This window comes from Haliotis cracherodii, unplaced genomic scaffold (genome assembly GCF_022045235.1).
Source record: "Haliotis cracherodii isolate W230 unplaced genomic scaffold, xgHalCrac1.p SCAF_19, whole genome shotgun sequence".
Taxonomy (NCBI): domain Eukaryota; kingdom Metazoa; phylum Mollusca; class Gastropoda; order Lepetellida; family Haliotidae; genus Haliotis; species Haliotis cracherodii.
The window spans coordinates 9,477,323-9,489,518 of NW_027266274.1; the positions used below are offsets into that span (position 1 = coordinate 9,477,323).

At 41.2% G+C, this 12,196-nt stretch overlaps 1 protein-coding gene across 1 annotated transcript; it reads left to right on the top strand.

The window, feature by feature from the left end:
- The first annotated feature begins 4,197 nt into the window (after positions 1-4,197).
- LOC139466605 (uncharacterized PE-PGRS family protein PE_PGRS36-like) lies at positions 4,198-8,377 on the top strand. Its single transcript, XM_071248195.1, has 4 exons — positions 4,198-4,240; positions 4,618-4,720; positions 6,110-6,234; positions 6,774-8,377. The coding sequence occupies exons 1-4, from the start codon at positions 4,198-4,200 to the stop codon at positions 8,375-8,377; spliced, it is 1,875 nt and encodes a 624-aa protein (XP_071104296.1).
- Positions 8,378-12,196: the final 3,819 nt, after the last annotated feature.

Consider the following 12,196-nt stretch of genomic DNA (forward strand, 5'->3'; position numbering starts at 1 on the left):
CGCCTCTTACGACAAACATAGTCGCCTTTTACGGCAAGCATGGGTTGTGGAGGCCTATTCTAACCCGGATCTTCACGGGTCTGGTTAACATGAAGATCGGGTGGGTATAACTCTCGACGACGCAGATCCTGCTCATGCAATCAGCACATTATAATTTTCAAAACAACCCCTAGCCCATGCAGAATATCGACATGGTCGACAAGTTGCATCAGCTTAATGTAGAAGGAAAGCCCAAAGTGATTCAGAGACCGTATTCATAAAAAAGTCCAAAAGTCTGTCAAGGGTCAATGAGGTACGACGCTGATTGTTTGCCGCAGTGTACTCGGATACCTCTCCCCGACGCCCAGTAACGAGACGTGGTCACGGCATCTCTGTAATGGATACAGTTATCACAAATCAACATGGAATATGTCATATCAAGTATTTCCAACATAAGTGCGTCTGAAGCAAGGTGATGTGAGGGAAATGGGGTTCAGAGTCGCGTTCTGGTTGTCAATAATGGTATGCAAGATAGGACAAACTTGGGGCGTACGCAGATATTTTAAAAATATGGAAACCGGTAGATCAATGCTGACACTGTTGTTTACAACTGCAACATCGATATAAAGGCCGCCAGCAGGAAATGGAGTTTAGAGTCGCGTTGTGGTTTTCAATTACGGTATGCAAGGCAGAATAAACATGGGGCGTACGCAGATATTTTAATAATATGGAAACCGGTAGATCAATGCTGACACTGTTGTTTACAACTGCAACATCGATATAAAGGCCACCAACAGTTATTTCATATGAAACATGGGAAATTCATCTTTGTCACTTGGCTGGCTTGAAATACGAGTTGAAAAGAGAGGTTTAGGTCTATTATTTTACACCGCGCAAAGGACAACTACACGAAATTTTCCAACCATTATGTCTCTAATCTATTGTAATATGTACCCGGAACCTACATTCTACGGGGCGATCGGGTAGCCCAGTGGTTAAAGCGTTCGCTCGTCACGCCGAAGACCCGGGTTCGATTCCCGACATGGGTACAATGTGTGAAGCCCATTTCCGGTGTCCCCCGCCGTGATATTGCTGGAATGTTGCTGAAAGCGGCGTAAAACCATACTCACTCACCTACACTCTACCCCGCCTAATTTTAAACAATACTTAACATTTATGCATACTGACATTTAGAGTTGATGGGGTCCTCTAAAACTATACGCATTACGACACATTGACTAATTCATTTGGAAAAATATTTTCAGCAAAGTAACACGATTGCTAAACAGGACTTGTCAAATCCCAAAATGTGCCCCCCTTTTCCTAAATTCTTGTCCATTATGTAAGTTTTGTTTGTTTATTTGTTTGTTGTTTAACGTCGTTCTCAGCAATATTCCAGCTATATGACAGCGGTCTGTAAATAATCGAGTCTGGACCAGACAATCCAGTGATTGACATCATGAAAATCGATCCACGCAACTGGGATACGATGACATGTATCAACCAAGCCAGCGAGTCTGACCACCCGATCCCGTTAGTCGCCTCTTTCGACAAGCATAGTCGTCTTTCATGATGATTGTGGTTTAGTGGCGATTTTAACACTATTCCAGTTATATCACGACGTGTCGGCTTGATGTGTAAGGAAAATACGATGTGAAGATGTTTATCACTTTAGTGAAACTCACAAGGTATGGTGCTGACAAACCCAGAAACATAATCGGGGCGACCCGGGGCTCGGGTTCTGGCGTGCCCAAGGGACGCAACTCTGCACGGCGAATTAAGAGTGTGAATTAGAGCGCGTGTGAGCGAGCGTATGATTAATATCATGAGCATCGATCCTCGCAATTGGGATCGATGACATACATCAACCAAGTCAGCGAGCCTGACCACCCGATCCCGTTAGTCGCGTCTAACGACAAGCATAGTCGCCTTTTACGGCAAGCATGGGTTGCCGAAGACCTATTCTATCCCGGATCTTCACGGGTCTCCAACAGTTTGGACAAAGGCTTTGCCAAAGTGGACTGTTTTAGATGTTCCTTGAACGTTGAACAGTCCAGATACTTTGAATGTGCCTCGGAAGTCCATTCCACAGAAGTGGTCAAGCTTTGGCAAAAGGTCTAACTTTGATGTGCTCACCTATACTCTCTATCCCTTCAACGTAATGGCAGGGGCACGGGTGGCCCAGTCGTCAAGGCGCCGTGATTCACTGTGCAGAGTTGCGTCCCTTTGGCACGCCAGAAACCTATGATTGTGGGTTCGAATCCCAGTTAACCCCTGTCATAGCGTGTGAGTGAGTGAGTGAGTGAGTTGGGTTTAACGCCGCTTTTAACAGTATTCCAGTTATATCGCTGTCTGTCAGCTTAATGTGGGAGGAAAGCCCCAAGTGATGCAGGTCTCAGACGTTTATCACTTCGGTGAAACCCACGAGCACGGGTATGGTGCTGACAAACCTACCGGGACAGCTTGTGTGTGTGCGTGCGTGCATGCGTGCGTGCGTGCGTGCGTGCGTGCGTGCGTGCGTGTGCCACATGCCCAGTCTACGGCTTCATCGGTACTTCATTACGTCATCAAGGTGTAAGGCATGACGTCACTGATTGAGTATGGTTTTACGCCGCTTTTAACAATATTCCAGCAATATGTGATTTAAACATGTTCATTTCCATAAAGTGGAGAGATTTGCAAACAAACAAATTTTGCTCATCTGAATGCCTCTCCAAAATTTGATACACATACAAATTACACTGTACTGACAGTGACATGAGAAATAGCATACATTATATACACTCTTCAAAAGAAAAAGAAACGCACAGGTAGGTTTTCAGTAAATTTATTGTACCTTATAAAGTCGATATATGTCAACTAATATCATAGATACAAATATGAAATTTTGGAGCTCGATAGTCACATATTGTCGTTGTACAAAGGCATTGAAAACTGTTCATTGTCATGTCACATAAGGCCACAAGGTGGCGCTGAACTCAATATCTCGTGTTACCGCCCCGGGCAGCAATCACGGCTCTGCATCTCCTCGGCACTGACTGGATAAGTGTACGAATTCTGTCCTGTGAAATTCTGCGCCATTCTGCGCCATTCTGCCTATTCTGCGCCATTCTGCATGTAACGCGTTGGCCAGTTGTGGGAGTGTCTGCGGCGTGTTCGGACGTTGAAGTAGAGTGCAACAGAAGACTGCGATTCCCCTCTTTGGATACGTCCTATGGCGATGTTCCGATCGGAATCACTCTCGGCATTTTCGAACTTGAAAAATGTTGACAATTGAATGAAAATTTATTGGCTTATGCTTGCCTTTTTATAGCCACTACCACGAGTTACGAATGCCATAACTTGCACGTGCATTTTTCTTTACTGATTTCATAAATACAATGCCGCTTAAGACATTACAAATAGACGATGGCTGCGTTTTGACTCACCGTTTGTCGAATATCAGGTCACAAATATTTTCCAAGGACATATATCCAATTTATATACAGTAAACTACGGTTATAACGAACACGCTTATAACGAACTGACGGATATAACGAACTTACTTGTTTGGTCCCGACTATTTGCTGTAGTTATGCTGTATATATACTTATAACGAACTACGGTTATAACGGACTAAAATTAGTAGTCCCCTTGAGTTCGTTATATCCGTACTTTACTGTACATTTCTTTGTGTAGTCAGATTCAATGAACTACATACTACCTGTGCGTTTCTTTTTTTGAAGAGTGTAATTGACATTAAACATAATTATTGTTCTAACGGCCGGGACCACCAGACATGGGCTTCACACATTCTACCGTGTGAACAGGTTACTAGAAATACTAAATGATGAGTAATTTATTTAAAAGTTGAATTTTTTTTTTTTTGAATGAACGAAGGAACCAACGAATGAATGTCTTACTTGCCATTATATGCCAATGCCACACACATTTTCACACATAAAGTCATGATGAAATCCAGATTGCAGCGTACAATGACATTCTTACACACGTAAGTAGCGTTGTTCTGTAATTAACTAGCATCATGTTACCACAAATGGGAGATGGATTTCATCAACATCACATTAACATTGAATATAATACATACACTGTGCACCTGAGTATGGAAATGTTGACCGGTACAAGCCCCTATGTTTCACATGACCAGAGAACCCCCGTAATATTACTGCAAAGCAAGCCACCATTCTTAGCTTCGCATCAAGTCGCATTGTCGTGCCCATGGAGTTTTCCGTGACAACGATATACTGTTTGCTGGTCATAGGTAAGTTGTTTTCAAGCATCCGCTATATCTTTGTCACATGAAAAGAGATATTTAAGTTCTGAATTTTTTATTTTATTTTAAGAAGAAATGTTAAAGAAACCGTTATTGTTGGCCTTCACAAGGCTAAAAGTTTTTAGGTAAAAGAGTGCCCCGAGGAAACATCGCAAGCCAGTTTCTTTCATTGATAAGTTGCTATAGAATGAAAAAACGGAAATTTTTCAGAAATGAAATGTAAAAATCGTAAAATGTCTAGTAAAAAATGAGAACAGGTAGGATCAGGTGCTTACCATCATGTAAACACTGTGTCTCCGAATGTCTGTTCCTCACAGTGATATATCCATGTATATACGTTGCGCATGTACCGATGATTGCTTCAGGATTACCAGCCAGTCTATGCATCGACCCCGCACAACCCAAGTGTCTCGGCCGATGCGAGGACCAGTTCTCAAGAGCACTTGCGGATCCATTATCCATTTGCAGGTAGAGAGAGAGAGAGAGAGAGAGAGATAGAGAGAGAGAGAGAGAGAGAGAGACAGAGAGAGAGAGAGAGAGAGGTGTAACTACGATCTGTGCTCAATAGAGACACAGAGAGAGAGAGAGAGAGAGAGAGAGAGAGATGTAACTACGACATGTGTTCAATGGAGAGAGAGATATGTAACTACGATATGTGTTCAATATGGAGAGAGATATGTAACTACGATATGTGTTCAATAGAGAGAGATATGTAACTACAATATGTGTTCAATAGAGAAAGAGATATGTAACTACAATATGTGTTCAATAGAGAATGTAACTACGATCTGTCCTCGAGAGAGAGAGAGAGAGAGAGAGAGAGAGAGAGAGATGTAACTACGACATGTGTTCAATAGAGAGAGAGATATGTAACTACGATATGTGTTCAATAGAGAGAGATATGTAACTACGATATGTATTCAATAGAGAGAGATATGTAACTACGATACGTGTTCAATAGAGAGAGATATGTAACTACGATATGTGTTCAATAGAGAGAGATATGTAACTACGATATGTGTTCAATAGAGAGAGATATGTAACTGCGATATGTGTTCAACAGAGAGAGATATGTAACTGCGATATGTGTTCAATAAAGAGAGATATGTAACTGCGATATGTGTTCAATAGAGAGAGATATGTAACTACAATATGTGTTCAATAGAGAGAGATATGTAACTACAATATGTGTTCAATAGAGAGAGAGATATGTAACTACGATATGTGTTCAATAGAGAGAGATATGTAACTACGATATGTATTCAATAGAGAGAGATATGTAACTACGATACGTGTTCAATAGAGAGAGATATGTAACTACGATATGTGTTCAATAGAGAGAGATATGTAACTACGATATGTGTTCAATAGAGAGAGATATGTAACTGCGATATGTGTTCAATAGAGAGAGATATGTAACTACGATACGTGTTCAATAGAGAGAGATATGTAACTACGATATGTGTTCAATAGAGAGAGATATGTAACTACGATATGTGTTCAATAGAGAGAGATATGTAACTGCGATATGTGTTCAACAGAGAGAGATATGTAACTGCGATATGTGTTCAATAAAGAGAGATATGTAACTGCGATATGTGTTCAATAGAGAGAGATATGTAACTACAATATGTGTTCAATAGAGAGAGATATGTAACTACAATATGTGTTCAATAGAGAGAGAGATATGTAACTACAATATGTGTTCAATAGAGAATGTAACTACGATCTGTCCTCAAGAGAGAGAGAGAGAGAGAGAGAGAGACAGAGAGAGAGAGAGAGAGAGAGAGAGAGACAGAGAGAGAGAGAGAGACAGAGAGAGAGAGAGATGTAACTACGACATGTGTTCAATTCCAGTGCCTATGCAACATACTTATCCTGCGTCACCAATGCTACGGCGCAATGTCCCATCGCGGACACCGGTGCTGTTAAAACCAGGCTCCAGGAAAGTAGACGTACTTGCCAACAAACATGTCCACCAGGTACGGCGCGGTCAGGCCGCAAGTCGCATTCACGTTTGACTTATAACTGTCACCATATACAAAAATAAATTCACAGACTTTCACACTGGTTAAATATTATCTATGGTGCGGGTGGTTATTAAGTGGGCCACGAGATGAGATAAGTACCGTCATTGATAAATTTAACCAATTCTTCTATCATTGAAAACTTTAGTCTTGTTAAGACCTCCAGATAACGTTTAACTATGGCATCCCAGAAGGGGCATTGTCGCGCTTGATTAATTTTGACACTTTTTGCTTGTTTTTGTGAGGGCGACAACACAACAATGTCCCCTCCACGATTTCATATTAAACCTTTCAGTGAATTGTTCAAATCTTGTGGCATCTAGGCAACGACGCCACGTTGTCCAGTTACACTAAGACATTGTTCATTGACGTCATTGAAGAATTTTTGAAACTGTTTTGTTTCATGTGAAAATATTATTTTCTTAATATTTCTCTGTCTTTTTAAGATAGACGGTTTTGTTAAAATGTTGATTTTATGGCTATTCTGTTTGTAGAATTGTGTGGAAATAACAGTGTGAGAAAGGTCGCCGATAAAGACTATGTTGATGCTGACACGGATGAACGAGGGAATCTCAAGAGTAGAGAGGTTCATCCATCTGAAGCGAACAAGACAAGTATGGCCGATGTTGCAGGAACTCTCGCAGGTGCGCCACGGGTGGGGCGTTCACGTTCTCCAGGAAAGGCAAGGAAATCTCTAGGATGGGCAGGGGTGTCTCTGGGTGTGGGAGGGAGATCTAAAGATTCGGCAGGGAAATCTCTAGGAAAAGCAGGGGGATCAATAGGAACGGCAGGGAGATCCCCAGGAACGGCGGGGAGATCCCCAGGAACGGCGGGGAGATCTCCAGGAACGGCGGGGAGATCTCCAGGAACGGCAGGTAGACCCCCAGGAACGGCGGGGAGATCTCCAGGAACGGCGGGGAGATCCCCAGAAACGGCGGGGAGATCTCCAGGAACGGCGGGGAGATCCCCAGGAACGGCGGGGAGATCCCCAGGAACGGCAGGGAGATCTCCAAGAACGGCGATGAGATCCTCAGCAACGGCAGGGAGATCTCCAGGAACGGCAGGGGAATCTGGAAAAACAGGGAGATCTCAGGGGTCGGTATGGGGATCTCCAGGAACGGCAAGGAGATCTCCAGGAATGGAAGGAAGATCTATAGGATCGGCAGGGACAGCTTATGTGCCTGGTGACGATGAAGTAGAAACTACAAGAAATATAAATGCTGTCGGTCAGAATGGAAATGGTGTAGGAACGAGAAGGCGCAATGAGGACATAATGATAGACGATGGAAACACTGCAGAGAGGAATAATGACGCTGTGCAAGGCGGAGATTTTGGAGCGGGCACACGGCGGCAAGGATCTGGTAGGGGTGGCTCCGGGTCTGAAGGAAGGGGTAACGATGTGGATTTTGGAGCGGGTACTTTGCGGAAAGAAACGGCTGGGGCTGGCCCAGGGTCTGAAGGTAGGGGTAACGATGTGGATTTTGGAGCGGGTACATTGCGGAAAGAAACGGGTAGGGGTGGCTCCGGGTCTGAAGGAAGGGGTAACGATGTGGATTTTGGAGCGGGTACTTTGCGGAAAGAAACGGGTAGGGGTGGCTCCGGGACTCAAGTCAAGGGAAAGGATGACGATGCTCACACATCGGTTAATGAAAGAGAGGGTCTAACATCTCAAGAAACTAACGTTGGGCCACCGCAAGTTGAGAAAAGCAAGATCAAGGAGAATGGCAAGGATGATACAGCACCTACAGACGATGAGTATGGGTACGGAGAATTTGAGGAAGATGCTGGTTTGAAAACTGGTGCAGATTATGCAGAGGATGAAAACTCTACTGAGACAGATGATGACAAACGGCAGGCAGACCCGGAAGCCATTGCGTATGAGGACGGTCTATCCAATGGTTCCACGGTCGCTGATCACGGAGATACACCGGAAGCGGAAACTCAAGCGAACCAAACTGGGAATTCTACTTTCCGCCCCAGTGGGAACAACTCGGCGGAGGGCTTCAAACAGAATATGTTATGGATTCTCTGTAGTTTGACCTTATGCCTTGTTATTTCTGAGCTGATGCCCGTTCGGCATCTGAATACGTGTCTGTAAAAGACTAATCTGAACACTGTCTGTGAGTTGATGGGAGTTTAATGCAAGTGATATGAAGCACACGATTGTGCAGATCATTGCAGTTGATATGAAGGCATTATATTTTTTCTTGGTATACGGATCCGTTGACCTTAAAAATGAAAATTCAGAAAAATAAATAAAATCAGAATGACATTTTTTTATACCGCTTACGGTAAAGATCGCTTTGACAATAAAAAGAATAAATTTGTATATGACTAAAACAAATACAGTCCTTACGATTAATCGTCATTTTTCTTTTTTGATCACCTTATCGCTCCAAATCAAATAAACATGTATTAAGATGATTACAAAATTCCTTAACAATGTATTTTAAAAATAAACACACAACATCCGACCATAACTTTCCCTATAAAAATCCGTAAACTAAACAAGAATGTCTGGCCCAACTGGAAAATTTTGTTTTGAATTAAACTTAGATTCTTGTGGGAGTCGCCTGTTGCATCATGGGCACATATACTGAGTTGGAAAAGAAACTATACATCTCAGTTGATTTTATCATATGTTTGATTTTCAAGTTTGAAAATATCTTAAGGAAGCAATTGTATATAAAAAAACGAACTGTACTGGCGCTCAGTTAGCACTCAAAGAATACTTCTATATCGTTATTAACAAAAAATATATAATTTAATTAAAAACATTTAAAAATCCAAAAGAAAATTCGCATAATAAAAAACGGCTGATGGGTTTCGTAGACATTAATTAATAAATTTGCTTTTTTTCGGCACAAATTCACAATATTTCAAACATGACAGAGGGTATGGGGTTACAAACTCATTTATTACAGTCGTCTTCAGTAAAGGACGCAGCTCTGAACTCTGGCCGAAACCATCCTTGATCCAATTGAAGTACACAGGAAACCAAAAAACACACCACAGTACTAGCGGTTTTATTACAGCATCAACGACAACATTCAACTATGTACATCACACATGTCTATAAAAATACAAACCATTTTGTTGTGAAAATAAAGGTTTTTTGTTCAACATTCTTACTTGTTATTTGATACTTTAAATATTTACAAAAAATACAAAACAGCATCAAATATTTTTTTTCCTAAAACCTGGATTTTCTCATGTTAGGATTTCATTTGGTCATCGAAATCGGTCGACAAAATATATGACCTGAAAATACAATTGATTATGTACAAAATAGCATGCTTACATTCGCGTGGACACATATAAGTACAATACAGTGCTCTACGTTTATAACGAACACGCTTACAACGAACTGGCGGATATAACGAACTAGTTTTTTTGGTCCCAGCCATTTGCTGTATATATATGCTGCATATATGTTTATAACGAATTACGGTTATAACGAACTAATATTAGTGGTCCCTTTGAGTTCGTCATAACCGTAGTTTACTGTATTTTATGTAGTATTCGGCAGTTTAAGCACAATATTCAAGATTTCAAATCATTGCAAACTCTTAAGATGGTCGCAGAAGAGACTTGCTACATTAACAAATCAGAATCAGAGAAATATTGTGATCCTATAGTTGTTATTAATCATGTTGTGAATTGTTCTGCTTATTTAGAAGACGAATTGTCATGAATTACCGTAAAATGCAAACGGATGTCTTGTCAAACCGTCTTAATAATTTATAGCGATATTTTAGGAGCGCTTCCAGCTACTACGCACATGCGGGTTTTAAGAACACGTATTAAGCTGTCGAGGAGACTGCTAGTTTTCAGAACGCTTCTACCTCTACCATCCCTGATTATTAGTTTAAAATATCGTATTCAGTGATGTCATGGATTGGGTACATTTTATCACAATTTAGTAGACCCTCCCCGTACTATGTACAATTGCATTGCTTTAAATAGACTGTCGAGCAAAAAAGGTATACACCCATGTTTGATTGATTGAGTGAGTGAGTTGGGTTTAACGCCGCTTTTAACAGTATTCCAGTTATATCTCGGCGTGTCAGCTTAATGTGGGAGGAAAGCCCGAAGTGATGCAGGTCTCAGACGTTTACCACTTCGGTGAAACCCACGAGCACGCGTATGGTGCTGACAAACCTAGAAACATAATCGGGGCGAACCGGGATTCGAACCCACAATCATAGGTTTCTGGCATGCCAAAGGGACGCAACTCTGCTCAGCATATCGTGGCGCCTTAGACGACTGGGCCACCCGTGCCCCTTTGATTGAGGCTTAAATGAAACATACAAAAATGGCAATTGGATGATATATTTGTTACGGGTATAATAGTTTCCTTAAGTTTGCAGTTTGCAGTGTTTCTGCGACTGTTTTCTGCCTAGTGACGGTGTAATAAATTCAATTTTCAAGTGTAAACTTTCTTTTGCCCGGCAGTTTACACTGATAGTAAGCGTGTTAGCATTGCTATCTCCCCGGGATATTTATACTGAGATAGTTAAATGTGAACGTTTCATATCACATTACCGTAATCGACATAATAAGCGCCTAGGGCGCTTTCAAAATTTAGAAATAGGTGGCTCTTATTAGAATATTATTTTGGTGAAAAAGAACAGAGCTGAAAGATCGTAAATTTCGTGGTTTATGCTGACAGCCTGAAATGTTTATATACGACAGATATATTTTTCCAGAATTTAATTTCCCATAATTAAGGATGCATAAAACACACGTATAATACACGAATAAATAAGTCTTGTCTATATTGATCATTCGGAAGGGGTGCTAATTGGGATTGTTCACTAGCCAATATATTAACAAATATCGCCGTGGGTGCTTATTAGAGCGGCGCGCTTATTACGTCGAATACGGTAGATGAGATTCTGTCCCCATTAAGTGATATTTCAGATTACCCAAGGGACATAACTGCTCCGTGACTAAGTTGGCATAAAGCTAGTCTCTCAGATCTAAGAGAATAAATTTGGAAAGGCATTGTTATGGGCTCCATTTGGATTTTTTTTAAATATATATTTTATATATACGTTTTCAAATATATTATTTCTGTGAAAAATTGTTAATCTATTACGAAGGTAATGCATAGGAATAGAGAACGAATTATTTGACGATATTTCTGGTTTTCTTTAAAACAAATGTTCATAACATATAACATATCACACGTGGTCTGCTTTATCTTAAAATTCCAGATATACTGTTAGTTGTTCACTATTATTTTAACCCTGAAATGCATGACATGTTCGAATGTTTACCGCAATAATGGGAGGGAGGCAGAACCAACGATACAATAGCCTCATTAGGCTACTGCGTTCATTTACATTCGTCACCACTCGCCCCTTTCCGTAACCCGCTATTCGGCTTGTCCCGGAATAACACGAGTTGGTCACGAATGCGTTCATTTACTGTGGAAATATCGTATTTGTCCAATTCAGGGTGTAAGGGATGTTGCATTGGAGTCAAGAGCATGATGCAAGATGTAGAACAGGGAATGATTTCAAACATACCTGTATTGATCAGACATTTGGGGATAAATATTATATTGTAAATTAATTTGTTTGCCATTTTAATAAAGACATGCTAATTTGACGCCGTCGAGTAGATTCTTCGCTTAAATGAATTCTTGTTTTGAGTGAGTGAGTATGGTTTTACGCCGTTTTTAGAAATATCCAGCAATATCACGGCGGGGGACACCAGAAATGGGCTTCACACATTGTACCCATGTCGGGAATCGAACCGGGGTCTGAGGCGTGACGAGCGAACGGTTTAGCCACTAGGCTACCCGACCGCCCCTCTTGTTTTGAAACCGAAGGAATAAATCACCGGTACAGTAAACAAGTATTGTGTTTTATTTTCTCTTGATAAGTGCTGCCTTGAATTATGTCAATTA